Below are 20,590 nucleotides of genomic sequence, written 5' to 3' on the forward strand. Positions count from 1 at the left end.
CGTCGACGCAGCGCTGCCATTGCGTTGTTTTACATACAAATAACCAAGGTGTTCACACAGCGCGCAGCGCCGTTGCGACGCACACATGACGGACAGCAGCCCCCGAGACGAAGCGGGAGGGGGTGTTGACGTTAATACTACTTACTACGAAGCAATAACGCTGCGATGACGCAGCGCTCGTACTATGGCCGGCTATGCGTCAAACGGCAGCGATGCGTCGTCGCAACGCTGATGCAACACCCGTGTGGACAGGCTCTTAGGATAAGTTGTCTGGTGCATCGCACTCTTGTGTTAGTGATAATGGACTCTAAATGAAAGAGATAGAATTTATTTTGGCACAATGAAATGTGAAAAATGGTCTGTGATGCAATGTGATGGAATTGTGTTTAAGAAAAGGAGACTCTCATGTTATGTATTAAGGTTTATATTGCTCTCCACAGATACTTAATAGTTATGTAATAAGATCGATAGTAGCATAACATCACAATATTTTTGAGTGTGTTCAGAGGAAATGCATTCTCATGCTTATATAAATAAGATGTAAATTGGCATAATACAGGGGCTCAAAGCTTTGTGTCTCGAAGAGTCTTTTCTTTGAAATATTGTGATATTGGCGATCAAAATAAATAATATTATAATTGAAGATCTTAGTGAATGAAGGCAATAACTCACATTTTATAACAAGGGCAAGGGCGGTCCTAAAGCCTCCATTTATGCAAAAAAAAAAAAAAACGACGAAAATTTGTTGTGTTGTCATTCACTTACGTCTTTAATTGTTTTTTAACACCCTTATTTATAAAGATATATTTATACAGCATATTATCCGCTATCTATGTATGTCATGACATTTTTCTTATGCCAGACAAGACGAGTAACTTTGTAATATTATTCGCTTTGAAATTACCTTTATTAGTAAGTATTTTAAGTGTAATTTATTAGTATAAATATTGGCACAAAAATATTATTTAAATAGCAAACAATTGGCTTGAAATGTTGTATTATCTGTGATGTTTTTTTCTTTATTTGTATGTGTTTTTTTTTATTTTTAAATAGATTAAGTTTTAAGTAATATTACTGTATCGAACGAACATAACAACAAGTGATGTAGTCTCGTGTTATGAACATCATTTGAGTTCTGAGAAAGGACAACAACTAGTTGTATGTTTAAGTACGCATTCTTCACTGGTTCTTATGTTCGATGAATAATTTTATCTTTACATGACACAGGCATTCCCTTGCGTGTGAGTGAAATAGGAAATGTGTTTTCTCTGTCTAACTGGATAAGTTGCTGACGTTTTTACAGACCAAATGTTACTAAAAGCGCCATCTATTGGCTGATAACAGAACTAAGTTCATGCACTCTGTGGGTACCGTTCGATTTATAATATTAGGGCCGTGTCACACCGGAATGGCAGCGGCGAGGCGAGCACTTTTAGTGCTCGCTTCGCTGCTGCCATTCCGGTGTAGCGCGGCCCTCATGCGTCAGCGCGACAGAGCGGTTTGACTGATACATACTAATTAATAATACATGGCAGAGCTATGCTTCGACACGAATGGGCTGGCTTGACCGGAGAAATACCACGTTCTCACAGAAAACCGTCGTGAAACACAGTGCGCTGTGTTTCGCCGAGTGAGTGAGCTTACCGGAGTCCCAATCCCCTACCCTATACCCTTCCCTACCCTCCCCTATTCCCTCTTAAAAGGCCGGCAACGCACCTGCAGCTCTTCTGATCCTGCGAGTGTCCATGGGCGACGGAAGTTGCTTTCCATCAGGTGACCCGTTTGCTCGTTTGCCCCCTTATTTCAATTAAAAAAAAAAGTATGAAAATAGCATCGCGCCGCTATTTAAATAAATTGTTACTACGATTGCTTGTGATTTCGCAGTGAAGCGGCCAAATCGCTTTGTCGCAACGCATATAAATCGACCCCAAAGCAGTATTTTGTGGTATGTGATAAATCCCATAATATTTTTCGCGTGTTAAGCTTTCGCATTCGCACTATAGTCGTAAATATTTTACTAATGATCTTATTGTTATTTTTATAAACATATTGAAATAAATTATTTAGGTAAGCATGTTTTATTTTTATTTGCAGATAGTTTAAAATAATAAACTTAAATTAATAATTGAATGAAAAAACGAATAAGGTGCTAAAATATAAATTATAATACTCGTAGTTACAATATTTCCATTCGGTTAGTAAATACTAATTATTATTAATAACAAAGTCTCTACAGTTCAATGACCTTAAAGGGCCGCACTCAGAGGCATTTAATGGTGATTAAACTTCAATTTAATGAAGAGTTTGACAGATAATGTGTGGGGCTTATGTTAAAGTCTTCATTTAATAATAATAATTAATAATTAAGTAATCGTCTCTGAGTGCTGCAGCCTGCAATGATATTCTACTTATACAGATACTAGATGTCCCGCGCGGCTTCGCCCGCGTAAATTAGAAATTTTACAGAATCCGTAGGTCCATTTTCCCATAAAAAATATTTCCCCCGTTTTTCCCACATTTTCCTGAGTTTCTTCTGTCGTATTAGTCTTAGAGTAATAATATAATATAACCTTCTCGATAAATGATGAGTCTTACTCGATAAATGATCTATCTAACACTGAGATAAGTTTTTAAATCGGACCTGTAGTTTCTGAGATTGACGCGTTCAAGCAAACATACTCTTCAGGTTTATAATATTAGGTAGATATAGATTTTTTTTAATTATCGCTGGACAAACTCGAGTCTCGATCTAAAAGACTATGAAATGGTATAATATGGTAGTGATGATGATGATGATGATGATGATGAAGAATGTAATTTGCATAGTAGCATATGCTTTCTGTTCTTAAAACAACGCCGAAACTCCCAAACTTGTATCTATAAAGAATCAGGAATTCTCTCAGCACCTTCCGGACCACGGTATACCAGGTATATCTCGGTGCAAAATCTTACTTGTTGGTAGCATATGCTTAGAATACTTCTCACGAAACCGAAGTCACCATATGTTTCCCTATAAGTTTTGAGGAGTTCCCTCGATTACTTATGGATCCTTCATCAGATCACCACTTTTCTGAATATAATACCAAATTGGGATGATACCCTATATACCAAAAGAAAAATTTTGAAAATCGGTTAACAAACGGCGGAGTAATCGTTGAATATAAGAAAACGAACATAACACCTCCCCCATTTTGAAAGTCGGTTAAAATTGTAGCCTATGTGTTATTTATTTAATATTTTAATCAGCACATGAATTGAATAACAAAATTTTTTTCAAATTAATCGTAGCACCATCTGTCAGGACAAACTAAAATTGAAATAGAATAATATTGAATGCGATGATAGCGCCGTCCGCCGGATCTAATGTAAAACATTCCAAAATCAACAACTGCTTATAAATAAGAAATTAATTGAAAAAACATTTTCCAGTAGACCAAACTGTAAATCTAAACCATTCTCGAATCTCCACGAACACACACAAAAAATTTCATCAAAATTGGTCCAGTCGTTTAGGAGGAGTTCAGTCACATACACACGCACACAAGAAATATATATATTAAGATGTTACGTCTATACTATTTTCCGGCTTAAACCTCTTCCGAATAATTTTCAAATTCAAAATTGCAAACATTGACAAATTTGACAGGTAAGTGGAACAAAAGATACGAAAAACCATTTACATAAAAGAGACAGTTCTATTTTTAAACGTCGAATCGTATCGCTGTCTCTTTCTTGGCCTGAGCTATGACGAAAATTCGGTTTTTTCTAGATTGTTCGAAAAAATAATTGAAAATGTAAATAATCGAGGCATTTATTGCAATCAAGACATGTGGTAAGAGATTCCATGTGTTTTGTTTACTTTCGAGTCATAATTGGTACATTTTCGATACACGCACGACGTCATTTTCAATTTATTTAGGTAAGACAAGACGCAGCACGTTCGTGACTGCGCTCGATGCAGACTAAACAACAGACGGCCCAATTGGCCCGTATTTGAAGCTTCACAACGCGCGCGGTAGTAACATATCTGCTTTGAGTTTTTCAACATTGGTATGGCAAGCAAGTCTTATGTGTCTGGCAGAGGAAGACGAGATTCCTAAAGTTATCCCGAAGCTAATAATAAGAAGAACATTGAAAATTATTTTTAACTTTATACTAATTGGATGCAAGTTATAATAACTTTTCGAATCTTTATCTCTGCGCAAACTCGCATCACTTGCGCCATCTATCACCACTGTTCACTGAGGTCGATTGAGGTTCTTATATTCGACGCTAGATGGCGTTGAGTGTGTGATATTATACAACCGGACAACGCATTAAATTGTGACCCCTCTGCAGCCTGCTCATCCACTTGATGACATAATTTTTGCTCTTTTTCCATCTTTTTATTAAAAAAAGCATTGATTTATGTGTATAATATTTAATAATTTACTTACTTAAATTTTCGCTACGACCCGCTTTAGAATGCTGCTACATTCTATCGTTACGTTGAATCAACGCATCGGCGAACCTCCTACGTTTCACCTACACCTATATCTTACAACTTCAGATGTTTTGATTGTACGATGGGCAAGGCAAGCAAAGTGGGAAGGAGTACGTGCGTGATACGTCCCACTCTGGTAAGTACCGTATTCTGTTGACGTGCGTAGCCGCAACTCAGAAATCACACACGATGCGTTATTCCAACGACGCTAAGCACTGGAGCAATGTGGCCTCGCTTACGTGTTGCGTAATTCTAAGGGTGGGTTACACCAACTTACTTTATCAATAACTTTAACTTTAACCATAACAAAATGTCAAATGAACTGTCAAATCCCTAGTAAAAGTCCATAATGGACGCCATATTTGACGATAACCTTAACCATAACTACGCCTCTGGTGCGACCCACCCTAAGGTCGCAACCCACTGCTTCGCTTTGTTCTGGGCCTGTAGATCCTTACAGTAAGTACGCGACTTCTAAAAATCTTCAAATCACCCACATTACTGCATAAATCGCCACTCGAATCAAATTTAATGTAAAGAAAACACCGTCCGTCCGCCTTTTCAAATCCTTAAGAACCTATTACAACTTGCTATTCCATTCCCAACTCTATTATAAAGTGATAAGGTTGGCTTTGCGTCGTGTGGAATAGAGTAACTGAGATAAAATTAGCATATTTTTCGTTTATTGAAGGCGAGTGACTGGCTCGTGTTAAATCGACCGGCACTAACTATTATGTTAATATTGGCCGTTATAACTTTTGACGTCAGACAATGTAATATATTATTATTGTGACGTATTATTTCGTTTGAACTTTTCGTTGACTATAATTCTTATAGTCGTATAATAATAACTTTTCGTTGACTGATTCAACTTTATAACTTTATTTTGGGGTCAATTCAGACCGCAACGCGACGAGGCGCGGCGCGGAAATTCTATGGATTTAAGAGATTTCAATTGCGTGAGACGTCTTGCGAATCTGTCGAATCCTCAGGTCGAATCCATATAAATTTAGAAATGCATCTACGCGTCGTGCTGCGGTCTGAATTGACCCTTAGACCGCTTAGGCAGGTATTACACGCATCAATATTATCACGATTCCGTGACAATATTGATGGTGTAATAGACCGAATCGCAGTATCACAGTACACTTATGAATCGCGTGATACTAGAATCATGTTAATAATATTGATGCGTGTAATACCTGCCTTACAGACGAACGGCACTTGTCGACGGCATTCGACGGCACGCGTCGACGGATGCCATGCCGGCTGCGTACCAAATCGATTCAGGGGTTTGGGTGTGAAGAGGTTACAGACGGACAGATGGACTGCAGACACACTTACGCATTTATAATCAGGCGAGCGAAGCGTATATTGTCCCACAACCCGAGCACTTTCGTGGTACACTAATTTTTTTTCTTTTTTTATGAAATAAGGGGGCAAACGAGCAAACGGGTCACCTGATGGAAAGCAACTTCCATCGCCCATGGACACTCGCAGCATCAGAAGAGCTGCAAGTGCGTTGCCGACCTTTTAAGAGGGAATAGGGTAATAGGGGAGGGTAGGGAAGGGAAGGGAATAGTTGAGGGTAGGGAAGGGAATAGGGTAGGGGTTAGGGGATTGGGCCTCCGGTAAACTCACTCACTCGGCGTGAAACAGCGCAAGCGCTGTTTCACGCCGGTTTTCTGTGAGAACGTGGTATTTATCCGGTCGAGCCGGCCCATTCGTGCCGAAGCATGGCTCTCCCACGTATGAATACTTTACGAAAAAACTATCACGCCCATGCTAAATGCTGCCCGCCTCATTGCGCCCCGTCGCAATGTGCGCGTACCGTTATTATATTATTGAGATGCGAACCCATGGGTTACATTATGCAAATTTGTATTTCGTAGGTTTATCATACTCCATGTTATTGCAGACATAAGCCGGGTTCTGAAATCGATGTCCAACGTTATTTAGATAACGACAAGGTTTCTGATTCTGTTTGGCTGTCATAGTATAGAATTTTTTATGTGTACCAACTTGGAATAAAATAATTCTACCAAGGCGCTTTTTGCTAGCCTATGTAGCCTAGCCTATGTAGCCTATACGGGCTAGAAAATAGGGCCTTGGTGCCTATACGGCGTATAGCCTGTACGTGCCGAAGCATTGCTTTTCTGGTCGAAATATATGTATCTAATGAATTATTAATTTATTATGAATACATCTGATATGACGCCCGCAACTCCGTTGCGCCAAAGGAACCGTACATTTTTCCGGAACAAAAAGTATCCTATGTCCTTTCCCGGGACTCAAAGTATCTCCATGCCAAATTTCAGCAAAATCGGTTCAGCGGTTTGGGCGAGAAGAGGTAACAGACAAACAGACACACTTTCGCAATTATAATATTAAGTATGGGTTTAAATTGTATGGTCTTTTGTCCAAGAATAACCAGATAATTTCAAGCGCAAATATTTTGGACCGTGATAATTTGGTCGTGTTCGTCCAACACAACGCGCCTTTCTTAATTTCGACTCAAAGCAAATCTGAAATTGTATTTTTCTTGATATTCCAGACCCCTTTATATTTATTTCCTTTGAAATAATTTGAATACTCGTTTGAAATGTTTGATCTTTATTTTCGGAAGTGCCAATTTATTTTTATTGCTTTTTAATTAGAATTTCCAGTTCGCGGCAAGTATTACTTAATAATAATTTGAAAGTATCATTTTAAAATAGGCGTTAAGTCTTAAGGGAGTCATCAACGCAAACTCAAACGACACAAATATCAGTCATCTCTCTTAGCGGGCCAACTGACTCGGCTGACTTGGTATATTTGGGGGATATTAGGTTGCCTTCCCCTAGACGAGCAATTTTATTACGCTATATCACGTATTGCGTAAAATTATTGACCGTCTGGTTGATATTGAACATCGCGCGCCTTCAATCTAATTGTCAAATAAAATTGAAGGGTGATATTGCACAATAAAATTGATCTTGACTTGATCTAGTAAATAGTTTTTACTTTTTGATTGAAATCTTTTTATAAGTAAATCATATCAGATTCCTTCTCGCTTCGTAATGCACAATGGTGTTGTCTGGCTGATCAGGTCAGGGCTATAGCCGGAGCCACTGAGTCGAGGCAATTAGCTTTCATCTCTGCGATTGCCTCAACACATAACATACATACGGCTGCTTGGAATTTAAAGTGTAGCGAAATCTGTTGCGAATCGTAATGCTATTAAATTATATAACACTATGACGCCCGCAACTCCTTTGCGCCAAAATTCGTTTATCACACCGAAACCGTACATTTTGCCGGGATAAAAAGTATCCTGTGTCCTTTCCCGGGACTCCAAGTATCTCCATACCTTTCAGCAAAACAGGTTCAGCGGTTTGGGCGTGAAGAGGTTACTGACAGATAGACAGACACACTTATAATATTATTATTATAGTATGGAGCAAAATCAGTTCAGCGGTTTGGGCGTGAACAGGTAACAGACAGACACCAAAATAAATAATACAGGTGTAGCAAAACTAAGTGTTGAAACTTTAGTTACCTATGTGTATATGGGTCCCTTAAGTAAAGGTAGCAGCGCTTATTATTTCACTTTTATGTGGGGAAATTTATGACGCTGGGGCGCTTGCCCATACAAATCACAAAAAAATGCTCTTTCAACGCTGCTACTTTCACGGTAAACTCTATACAGGGGACCCATATACAACGTGAAATTTTAGTGGTTGTTTTCCCGCAGTAAAATGATCTTAGTTTCAAATTCAGCCCTAGAAAGTATAATCACTTTGTTTTGTTACACCCTGTATAAATTCTGTAATAATAATATAATAATATTATTAGTAAGGATTACGGATTAACTAGATTGTTGGTCCGTGTGTCCCCGCTATCACCTGTGGACGAGCGCGAACGTAATTTCATCATTAATTGCTTTTCACTGTTCAATGTGCTCACTGCTCACTGCTCACTGCTCACTGCTCACTGCTCACTGCTCACTGCTCACTGCTCACTGCTCACTGCTCACTGTTCACAGCTCAGTGTTTCACTCGTAACCCGGTGTAGCTGCCGGCGGACTACACTTCTACATTAAACGTAGTGAAACATTACATTTATCTATTATCCGCGTAGAGCATGTAATATTATGTAATATTAGAAATTAGTTTAGTATTATGACGATCTCCATTTAGTTGCGGGCCCATGTTATGAGTAGCAGGAGAGCGGTCATCTTGGCGTTCATTGAGATGCCTATGTCCAGCAGTGGACGACTATAGGCTGATATGATGATAATGATGATGATATTTACTTATAATTAAGCCTCGTAGAATAGGCATATCTCTCTAAGAATATTTATAATGATGGTTTCGTTACAAAGATCGAACATTTGAACATCTGTATTTCACTAAAAATATTATTTCTTGTAAAATGTTGCCGACACAATCACATAAGGTTTTACCCTGTGATAAAGATAAATCAGATCTCATATAGAACCAAGCTTCTGAATCAACACGGCCTAACTCTACCGACCGTAACTTCAACAAATTCTACATATATATTATCAGAAAATACTAAATAAGTAAGGTTAATCAGGGTAAGTTCGGACACAGGGTAAGTCCGGATAATTCAACTTATCACTAAATTAATCAGCGCCATACTGGACTGCAACCGCAAACTGTAGTACCGTAACTGTAGTTTAATTTAGCGTTAATTTGAATTATCCGGACTTACCCTGTATCCGAACTTACCCTGATTAACTATATTATGACTTCGCCGTTTCGTTGCCGTCGTGGAGGTGATGCGAATATTTAGTTTATAATCTGAAGTTAGTAACGAAACAAGACAGACAGACACGGGATGAACGACAGACTTGAGCATTAATAATATTACTAGGAGTACCATGTATTTAATAACTTAAATACTAAGGCCTTAAAAACCATAATATTATACCTATCAACATTTTCGTCGAACCCCAAAAACGTCAAGATGGTAAAAAAGGCCCATACATCTTAATTAAGCAATAAAGGAATTCTTTTGTACATTCCACACACAAAACTCAACTTAATTAAGGGAGTTTTATTTTAATTATTCCGCCCTCGGTCCCTCGGCCCTCCGAATAATAACATCGCTAAAGACCTCCGGGAGGGCTTTTGCCCTTAGCCCTACGATAATTATCAGAGCAATAACACGCCATGATTTGTGACTATGGCCACTGGCTGATGGGCATATCTGGTGTGAAATATCAGTTGATAACAAGCTGATTGTGTTGTTTTGTCATAATATGTGGGGAATTGCTTAGAGCCTCAAGGATCGTCCGACCGAGCGAGAGGTTTCCTGACGTTGTCGATGTCACGCTTATGATCTCAGTTCCAATAGCGCGATTCAGAAGGCCTAGACAAGCGGCAAGCGATTATCGTAAACACCAACGCCAACGCCACAAAATGAATGGGATTTGACATTAGTATTCTCTAGCGAAGCGATGACTTATAATCAAATCGCAAATATTTTGTTAGCGTTTACGATAATTGCTTGCCACTTGTCTACTAGGGCTAAATTATAATTATATAGAGTCTAAATTTCATAAAATGTGACGAACACAGAAATGGGACGAACGAACAACAGTTTAATGAAAAAATTAAATTGTAGACGAATCGAAATCGGTTCTAAAGCCTTCTAGGCAAAGATTAATAGATTAATTTTTAAGATACCGTGATCTAAAAAAATACTCGCTTTTAGTGACTTACGCAATAAAAATCCTCAAGAACAGCGATTGTTTGAAGCAGAAAATACGCCTGAAGCTCATCTAGTGTAGCAGATATTTGTACAGTGGCAAGCGCTTACTGTAAGGCAATCCACTGGCTCGTTTTTCATTTTCATTTTGACTGATGAGCTACGAAAAAGATGTAATTCTTGAATTACTCCTGAGGAAGATTTGAACAAAGGTAAGAAATATTGTCAATAAAACAGCGCGGCGCGAGGCCCGCGAGACCCATCAGGTTTCTTGCAGGGTTTGATAAATCTCTTAATGTTTCTAAAATATTTTATTGTTACTTACTTGCCGGTTGTCTAGAATTAGTGTTTGTAGGGAGAAAATCCCGCATTAGAGAATTTTTCCAAGATAAGAAGTAGCATTTCTACTCTACAACTGTGTAAATTATCTATAAAATGTTATGAAAAATTAATAAAGAACAAAGAGTTTTTATTATAATTTATAATATTAATATGACAATTATTTAATATTTGAATTAATATTTATTGTTCGTGAGTTTTATTAGAATCCAATCATCAAAGATATTATAATATTAATGTAGCCTTATATAAATTAATGAAGTAGTAACAAAACGGTATGAACATGCGATTTTTTATAAAATCCATGAAATTACGTATGTATAAATAGCACTTACATAGTATATACCCTCATTTGCTGGGCAACGCACCAGCAACACTTCTGATATTGCGACCATGGGCGACGGTAGTTACTTACTTTACATCAGGTGACCCGTTTTCTCAAATGCCCCATAATTTTATAAGAAAAATAATTAAACGTTTTAAAATTGTTAAACAATGGATACGCGTATTAATTTAGTCTGATACATTATGAACGTCGTTAAGGTAAAAACGAAACATGTTAGAGCTCATTCAATGTGTAACTTTTTTTATTAGAGTTGTTTAAGATAGATCTGTAACTTGTAAGAAAAGTTCAACTGAACAAAGTTCTACCTACGTAGTAGATACCACAAATAACAGTTAATTCTTACAGTTGATTAACTGGAATGCAAATTAAGCAAATCCCTCGAGTTAACCTCAAAGAAACTTCCAGATAAACACATAGAGAATATCAGATGGAACCCATTAAGTATGCAATAAAGCATAATTAAGGCTGCACAAAATCGTTCTTTTGTTAAGTTTAAAAGAAATATAAAAGGGGACAAAAGTAAATCCATCAAAAATTCAAGGAACGTCGAGCTCTCGTTAAGAGGACAAACGAGCATCATTAAGTGAGAAGGGGGGTGGGGGGGTAAGGCGCTATATAAGGGTCAGTTCACATTACGTCGCGTACGTACTTCAAATGAGCCATTAAAACTGAAGAAACAAGATACCGTACACATTGAACTGACTTACCACATGTTGCTCCTTGCACTGGTTTCAGAATGGTGCTTATTGGTAAAAGGTGGCCCCGTGCGAGTTTCTTACGCTGGTTCTTCTCGCCGGGTTGGTTCCCGAAACGGTGGTAGGTCTCATGCAGACGTTCTAAACGTTATCCTAATTCGTTTATTGTGCGGGAACCCTACTTTTTTTGGGATAAAAAGTATCCTATGTCCTTTCCCGGGACTCAAAGTATCTCCATACCAAATTTTAGCAAAATCGGTTTAACAGTTTAGACGTGAAGAGGTAACAGACAGACAGACACACTTTCACATTATTTTTATATTATTATAGTATGTCGATAGTATCGATGAAAGTAGCAGCTCTGAAAGAGTTTGTTTTATTATGGTACACAATGTGAACTGACCCCAAGGGGTAAGGTGTGCAGTGTAAACTGCACTCCTTAGTGCAAAAACTATAGTCTTCCTGTGTACTCAATTAAGCGCTGGGAAATGAACCGAAATTTGAAACTCACCGCTGTTAATTGAAATTCTTCGATAAAAGTAATTAATGGAACCGTTTTCTTCATGTCATTCGACAGTCTTTTCTCCCAAGGAAGACGGGAGCTTTGCTGATTTTGTTGTACTTATCTCAAAATTAGAGATGTGCCGATCATGACTTTGGCCGACTAGTCGATTAGTCGGTTGCAAAGAAGCCGACTAATCGGCCGACTAGTCGGCCAAACCGATCATGGCTTCGGATGTTTCGGTAACGCTTCGTTTACTGCTGTTTCGCGGGATGCGCAGCATACGCAGCCTGCGAACGTGTCGGATTGTGTGATCGTCATGATACAGTTAATGATTTTCAGGATATATTTTTTACTGTAATATTAACAAATTACCTAATTTTTTAATACAAAATCTATACATCTATACATCTACACATCTATACATCTATACATATAAATAAAATTGGAGTGTCTGTTTGTAATATTGAAAGAACCGTTTTTAACTAGATGCATATGAATGTATATAGGGTACACACACCAAAACAACATTTTTTACAATTTTTGTCTGTATGTCTGTCTGTCTGTCTGTCTGTTTGTTCCGGCTAATCTCGTAAATGGCTGGAGCGATTTTGACGGGACTTTTTTTTGGCACATAGCTGATGTAGTAAGTCATAACTTAGGCTACTTTTTAACCGACTTCCGAAAAGAAGGAGGATATATTTCACTTTTTTTATATTGGTTCGCGGACAACTCTGTCGTTTGTAAACCGATTTCCAAAATTCTTTTGTTGTTGTATGAGATGTAGCCCGAATTTGGTAACATGATCACAAAAGTGGTGATCTGATGATGCAATCCATGAGAAATCGTCAGGCCTGCCTAAAATTTATATGGAAATATATAGTGATTTTACGTTTTTCTGAAGGATTTTAAGCTTAAACTACCAAAAAATAAGAATTTGCGCCGAAGTACACCCTGGTTCCGAAGATGCTGTAGAGAACTCTTTAATCCTTATAGATAAATCCTTATAGAAAAAAAAGTTGTTATGTGTTAAAATGCTGTTTGTTTTCCAATAAATAAATAAATAAAGAAATGTTCGGCAATTTTGGCGTTGTTTCAACAACTAAAAGCATATTATTATGTCAATGTGTCAATAATACTAATCATCATCATCACTATAATTATGCCATGAATCATCACTTTATTATCAAAAATCTTGCCTTTGATTATATTATTGTTCCACCGTTTGTTGACTGATTTTCAAAACTCTTTTGTTGCTATTTTTATGAAATAAGGGGGCAAGCGAGCAAACGGGTCACCTGATGGAAAGCAACTTCCGTCGCCCATGGACACTCGCAGCATCAGAAGAGCTGCAGGTGCGTTGCCAGCCTTTTAAAAGGGAATAGGGTAATAGGGGAGGGTAGGGATGGGAAGGGAAGGGAATAGGGGACGGTAGGGAAGGGTAGGGTAGGGGATTGGGCCACTGGTAAACTCACTCACTCGACGAAACACAGCGCAAGCGCTGTTTCACGCCGGTTTTCTGTGAGAACGTGGTATTTCTCCGGTCAAGCCGGCCCATTCGTGCCAAAGCATGGTTCTCCCATTTAGTGTTTAGTTACTATTTAGTGCTTACTGTTTATAGAGATGCAATAACCCGAATTTGGTACAATGATTACGAAAGTGGTGATCTGATACTGAAATTCGTGAGATATAGAGGCAACTCCTGGATATTTTTTGGGACACACATAGACGCGTCAACTATTTCTGTATTCAATCTTCATAATTTTTTACTCCGTAGCAGCTAACTTTAGCGCAATTTCTATGTGCAATTTACCGCTTTTTTGTAGATCTATATTAAATGAACTTAAAAGTATTAAATAATTCATATTCGGTACTCAGTATTTCTGTTCTCAGTCTTCATTATTTTGAAGTCGGTACCAACTACCGGCTAATCTAATCACCAGATCCATGACAAAATATAACTGCAACTTATAATATGACTGGTACCGACTTTAAATTATTAAGATTGAGAACAGAAATACTAAGTACCTACAGAATATTAATTATTAATTAATACTTTTTAGTTCATTTAAGAAAATTACTATTGTCTTTACCTTGGAAGTCGGTTTCAATTTTTGTTTAGAAATAATAATTTTACTCTTATTCGTTATCCTTAAGATTTTCTATACAGTATTAGCGTAACTATTTGGGTAAGAAGGGGAAACATTCTTTTTTTTTCTTTATTTATCACATTTTGCTGACGCGGACGAAGTCGCGGGCAGCAGCTAGTTATATAATATAAACGTTATACATATAAGTGTTTATAGAAGAAGATATTATGTGGTTCTGTACAAAAGTATTTTTTTATTGTATGTACTTTGGTACAATTTTTGTTTAATAAAATACGTCATAGATATTTCTTTACCAGCAAGTAATTTCAGACACGATGTATTAAATTCTAAATAATCAAGGTTTTTTAAATAATAGTAAAATAATAAAAAGCCGGATAGTCGGCGCTTTTTGCCGACTGTTCTCCGACTAGTCGCCGACTACAAAAGTGGCCGGATAGTCGGTTTTACTGACTAGTCGGCGACTAGTCGGCAGTCGGCACATCTCTATTAAAAATATAACTAGGTATAGATGATGTACGCAACTCCATAGTCCTTTGGAGATCATTGAAATGATAGGCAGATATTTCTAGGAATGAAACTACCAGATCTTCATAGCTCACTAAGATATAATATTTAAAAATGCGTGTTCACTAAATCTACATCTAGCTGAATCCTTAATAATAATTTTCAACAATTTGTCAACCAACTGTCTTCCGTACATTTTTTTCCTCTCCAGCCTTAAAATATAATATAAGCAATAGTGTCATAGACTACAAACTAAAATTATCAGATTTAAATAACGATCATTAATATTAATTAAAATTAAGCTCACAGGTGCGACAGAGACGCCACAGTCCATTGCGCAGGTTTGTTTATCGCGCGGGAACCGTACATTTTTTCCGGATTAAAAAGTATGCCATGTCCTTTCCGGCACTCAAACTATCTCCACCTATATTTAGTTTCACCAAAATTGTCACACCCTGTATGCCTATTTTGCTTACTTCTGATGACAACGGCTTAAAATATACTCAAAAACTTATTTGATGAGGTCAAAGCAGATGAAAATATTACCATAAGCCCTTACATGTTGGTTTTCGTCGTAAACTGGCTCTTGACACAGTTTCTGGGTTTACAGGGGCATTACTTACAGTGCCGCATTACCATACGTTGCAGAAGCCTTGAAATTATAGAATACTATGACGCTCGCAATTCTATGTCCCTTCCCGGAATTAAAATTCCTTTTCATCCCACAAAAATGTACGGATACCGTGCGACAAACTAATTTTAAAATCATCTAGTCTACTATATAAAAATAAGTCGGGTTCTCCTTCCTGACGCTATAACTCCAGAACGCACGAACCGATTTCCATGGTTTTGCATTCGTTGGAAAGGTCTCAAGCTCCGTGAGGTCTATAGAAAAAAAATCAGTCAAAACTTCGAGAGAAAAGCAGGAAAACAGGGAAAATCATTTTATGGCAAAACAACGTTAACCGGGACAGCTAGTAATTGATAAATCTACGGGTAGCTGAACAATTTTAGTGACGTCTGTCACCTCACCACCCTTGACCACGGCTGCTAGAAAGTAACGAAATCGGTATAAGAAAAGTGTGAATCATATTTTTTTTATAATGATATAAGGGGGCAAACGAGCAAACGGGTCACCTGATGGAAAGCAACTTCCGTCGCCCATGGACACTCGCAGCATCAGAAGAGCTGCAGCTTTTAATAGGGAATAGGGTAATATGAGAGGGTAGGGAAGGGAAGGGAAGGGAATAGGGGAGGGTATGGAAGGGAATAGGGTAGGGGATTGGGCCTCCGGTAAACTCACTCACTCGGCGAAACACAGCGCAAGCGCTGTTTCACGCCGGCTTTCTGTGAGGACGTGGTATTTCTCCGGTCGAGCCGGCCCATTCGTGCCGAAGCATGTTTCTCCCACGTACAAACATACACGAGTGATTAAATTAAATACTCGCGATAAACATAATTTACTCTCGTTTGAATGTAACAGGCATACATTACAATCAGGTCGGCGTGGCATCACATTAGTTCCTTCCGCTCGTGGCGAATTCATTACCAGTTGACATGGCGCTGGTGGTCGCGCTCCTGTGTCTGGGCGGTGTGTTGGCGGAAAATATCCGTAAGTATACACATCCATACTAATATTATAAAATATGCGATAACGTGTCTCTCTGTCTGTCTGTTACCTCTTCACGCCCAAACCGCTGGATTTGCTGAAATATAGAGATGCTTTGAGTCCGGACATAGGATACTTTTTTTTCTCGTAAAATGTACCTGTTATGGGTCTTTGCTAAAGCTCCCCATGAATCCCAATTCGGTGGAACTGATCGCAGGCCGACCTGACTCCATAAACACGAGAATACCCATAGCGGATTCAGCCTCCACGTGGTCTTTTCATCAAATTCAGCACAAAAGTTTCGTAGCTGGGTCTGACAATAGTTTTGATTCTGGCATAAAAAATAAATAGTTCAATATCTTCAGTAGAGTACACCGAACAACTTCTAAAAAATCAATAAAAATCCTTTAAATCGACAGTAACTAATGTCACCTACAAGGGTATCCTGACACCGGAGTGCGTGGGGAACTACGCCGACCTGTACCTCACCAAGTGGTCACCTCCAAGGGACTACTTGTACTACCATGAGACCCTCCTGCCAAGAGATGGAGAGGATGATAGTGTAAGTAGACCCTATTGTCCAATTGTTACTTGTAGCGAACTACACAATATGCACTGATCTCAGAAACTTCCCTAGCGCAATGCAGAATTTATCACTTAACACCTTCTAAAGTTATCGCGACCCAAGTTGCTGGTCGTTCTTAGCTTAATCCTTCGATCGTGGATTCTTGGAAATCTATTGTTATTCTATTGTGTCTCGCTCACTGGTGAGCTTATGGGGCTTGACGGGTTAATAAGCTGAAAGTTTTTCTATAAAATATTATGTCCCCTTCATTTTTTACCAGGTTTAATAAAATGACAAAGCTGGCAGCCCTGGGCTTTATGTTCATAACTAGGTGTTATCCTTAAGGCCAGCCATAGACGGACCGCATCTTGCAGTCAAGACCGACTGCGAGATGCGGTTGCCGCACGCCGCACGGCGATCTGCAGTTTCCATACTGAATTCATATCAGCAATACACGGACCGCTCGAGCAGTTCTTGAGCAGTCGGAGCAGTCGTTCAATGCGACCGCTCTAGAGCAGCTGTTGATCCCGACTGCAACTTGCGGTCCGTGTATGGCCAGTCGTAGTCATCACATTTCTCTAAGCTGCATCACATTTCAGTTCCGCTGGCGCATAGTGGGCGGCGAGTTGGTGTCGATCGAGGATGCACCGTACCAGGTTCTGTATGGCAAGTACTGCGGTGGTGCCATCATTGCACCGCGCTGGGTCATCACAGCCGCTCACTGTAAGTGAGTATGTTTTTGAAATTCCGTTACCACATCCATGGGCTGGACACTAGACTCCCTAAATATTATTATAATATTATGGTCTCGCTGTGTTCGAAGGTAAGTAGACGCCCAATAAAACTCTTTGGTAATGTGATAGCGCCGACCCTGCTGAAGCCACACGAACATATTCGCGACCTCGGAGAAAAGCGAAGTTAGAATCCAATATATCCTTTAAGGACCAAAAGGAGAAAATGGCTAAAGTTTCTAATGGTATTGAGAACTTATATTTTATGCCTATTATGATGTTATGCTTAGCATAAGGTATCTTTGGAATTTTAGAAAGAACAACAAGTTCCTCATGTTCTCAAGTAGCGTAATCACTGCGTTGGAACAATAACAGCCATGACATTTGTTCTATTTCAGAGACAGAGAGGAATACGTATATGCTGGCTCCACGTACCGCAGCAAAACCAGGCCGTACCGCATATGTGCCCACTTCCTCCACCCGTACTGGCGCAGGCCGGAGAACACCCACTCCCACGACTACGACTACCAGCTCGTGATGCTGGAGACGGCTGTCCCAGTGACGGACCAGGCCAGGCCCATCGCCATAGGATACGTCGAGGACATCCAGCCGGAAACGAAGGTAGCGATCAGTGGCTGGGGACATCTGGAGTTTAAGGTGAGAATCTCACGTAAGAGAAGTAGTATAATTATTCTTCGTTTGCTTAGTAAATTAATTTATACCTGACCTTTCCCGCAACAAAGATCATCATCTCGATAACAGGCATGTTTTTGTAATTTAATAAGTATGGTTGCTGTCCTTTGAAACTCTGCTATGTTCCTGTCTTGAGGATGGATGGATTTTTGGATTTTCCATTGACTTACTATTTAAGTAATGTTGCAATCTTTTGAAACTCTGCTATCTTTATATCTTGAGGATGGATGAATTTTCGGTTCCTTTAACTTACCCCAAATTAAAGGAAACCCTTAAAATCCATACTGAGCGCTCGGTCTCTAAAAATGTCTATTAATCGTCAGTCGATGTCGAACCCGGAGCGCAGCAGTATGCAGGAGCAGCTACGCCAGGTGCAAGTTCCGGTGATGCCGGACGTCGTGTGCCGGACCATGCCGGACAAGTACAACACCATCACGCCGCGCATGTTCTGTGCCGGATATGTCAACGGCACCAAGGACTCCTGCCAGGTACGCGAAATAGCGTAGTTTTGTGCATGTGTGTGCGTGATCGCGTGTCAGTTTCAGCTATTACAAAGGCTTTGCAATATCGTTTACATGGGCGTACCCAGGTACTGGGCCAGGGGGGGGGGGAAAACTACCCAGGTTCTGGTGCCAGGGGGGGGCGGGGCAAATTACCCAGGTTCTGGGCCAGGGGGGCGGGAGGCAAATCAAATTTTTCAGGAGGCAAATCATACTTTAACGTTGTTAGTGGCGGCCGAAAAGGAAGATCTTCCGACCGAGAGAGATAGCATGCTCGGTCAGGCCGAAGCCCACTGACGTCATTTCAGACGTTGTATATATGTTGCCGTTCTCCGAAACTTCGATAGCGCGATGCAGGAATGTTAGGCGAATTGTGGGTACCGCCACAATACCTATATCAAAGTCTTCATTAAATTGAAGTTTAATCAACATTAAATGTCGCAGAGTGCGGCTGTAATTCTATGATCTGCTGCAGGGAGACTCTGGTGGTCCCGTGGTGGTGAACAGCCGGCTGGTGGGGCTGGTGTCTTTCGGAGTCGGCTGCGCGGCGCCGCGACACCCCGGCGTCTACACCAACATACCGCTCGCCAGGGACTGGATACGGGCCATCACGCACCTGCCCCTGTAGACATAGAGAACATCAGCCAAGTTGAAATAGTCACCAATGCTACCACCGACTGATACATTAATATTATGATTTTCAAAATTATGTTTATTGGTTTTGTATTCCTTCCTGTCGTGAAATGCAAAAATGACGATTTTATGTTTATTGTTTTATTGTATTTATTGCACATTCCTTCTAGAAAGATTGGGAGGTTGGAAACCTCCAAATAATACACATAAGGACCCTAGCATACGGCTTGTAGCGATGCAAATGCGCTACTATCGCTCGTTTGCATCGATACCGTCGCAAAGCGGTCACCAGCTGCAGCAATTGTGTGCCCCTAGCTTCCTAGGACTAGCACACGTGGCGCTCATTCAGTCGCGATGCCGATGCGATTCAGGAGCCGTAGCGTACCACGAAACCGTTTTGAGACTCAAAACAATCATACAAGAATGCCGCGTCCTGCTCTAACAAACGAGAAGTGATGTTGTTAGAGCATGACACGGCATTCTCATTCGATTGTTTGAGTCTCAGTCACGAGATCACCGTAGTATGCGACACCAGATGTGCAGAGTAGGTTGTTTAGCATTGTAGTTCTTCCGTCCTGCCAGAGACTGCACTCCCAGAGAACATGATGAGCTGTTTGTTCAAACATGTTGTCTTCGATCGAGCACTCGCACATGGGTGATGCTACCAGATTATATCCGTAGAGCTTGGCCTTAAAATTTCCATGACCGGTCAGGAATTGAGAAACGCAGTGATCAATATCCATCCAATGTTTGGATAGTCGTTCAAGAATATTAGGGAAAAAATTATAAAGAAGGTGCTGGATGATGCATCTTTGATGAGGATGCGCGGGCTACGCCCCTTGGGTGTCTCGAGACGGAAGCCGGCAGATTTTAGCGCCTCGACTGACTTTAATTTTTTAACTTGCGACTCGCTCGTGAGGCGCAGAAGCACGCCCGAATTAGCTGTTTTCTTAACGCCGTGAAATTGAAAACCATCGGCCGGGTTTATGGCCTTCATCAAAGCCTGCTTGGTCTCAGTTGCCGATTTTAATTCCGCCGATTTTTCCTGCGTGGGGTATAACACACGGGAGTGGTTTACGTGTCTCGACGGGGGGAACCGATTTCACGAGTTTCAGTTTGAGGGCCTCGGAATAAGAGACCGGAGGCACCGTGGGGGCCGGTTTC

The 20,590-nt window shown here is 39.9% G+C and overlaps 1 protein-coding gene across 1 annotated transcript in view; it reads left to right on the forward strand.

Moving 5' to 3' along the window:
• Nucleotides 1-16,156: 16,156 nt before the first annotated feature.
• Nucleotides 16,157-20,590, forward strand: part of LOC121736769 — a 66,444-nt gene continuing 62,010 nt past the window's right edge. The window contains exons 1-6 of the mRNA XM_042128152.1: nt 16,157-16,307; nt 16,724-16,866; nt 17,469-17,596; nt 17,999-18,257; nt 18,617-18,781; nt 19,269-19,419. Of these exons, the coding sequence (XP_041984086.1) occupies nt 16,253-16,307; nt 16,724-16,866; nt 17,469-17,596; nt 17,999-18,257; nt 18,617-18,781; nt 19,269-19,419 (901 nt within the window). The 5' untranslated portion in view covers nt 16,157-16,252. The remainder of the gene's footprint in view (nt 16,308-16,723; nt 16,867-17,468; nt 17,597-17,998; nt 18,258-18,616; nt 18,782-19,268; nt 19,420-20,590) is intronic.

The sequence above is a fragment of the Aricia agestis genome, chromosome 19, assembly GCF_905147365.1.
Source record: "Aricia agestis chromosome 19, ilAriAges1.1, whole genome shotgun sequence".
In the NCBI taxonomy this organism is placed as follows: domain Eukaryota; kingdom Metazoa; phylum Arthropoda; class Insecta; order Lepidoptera; family Lycaenidae; genus Aricia; species Aricia agestis.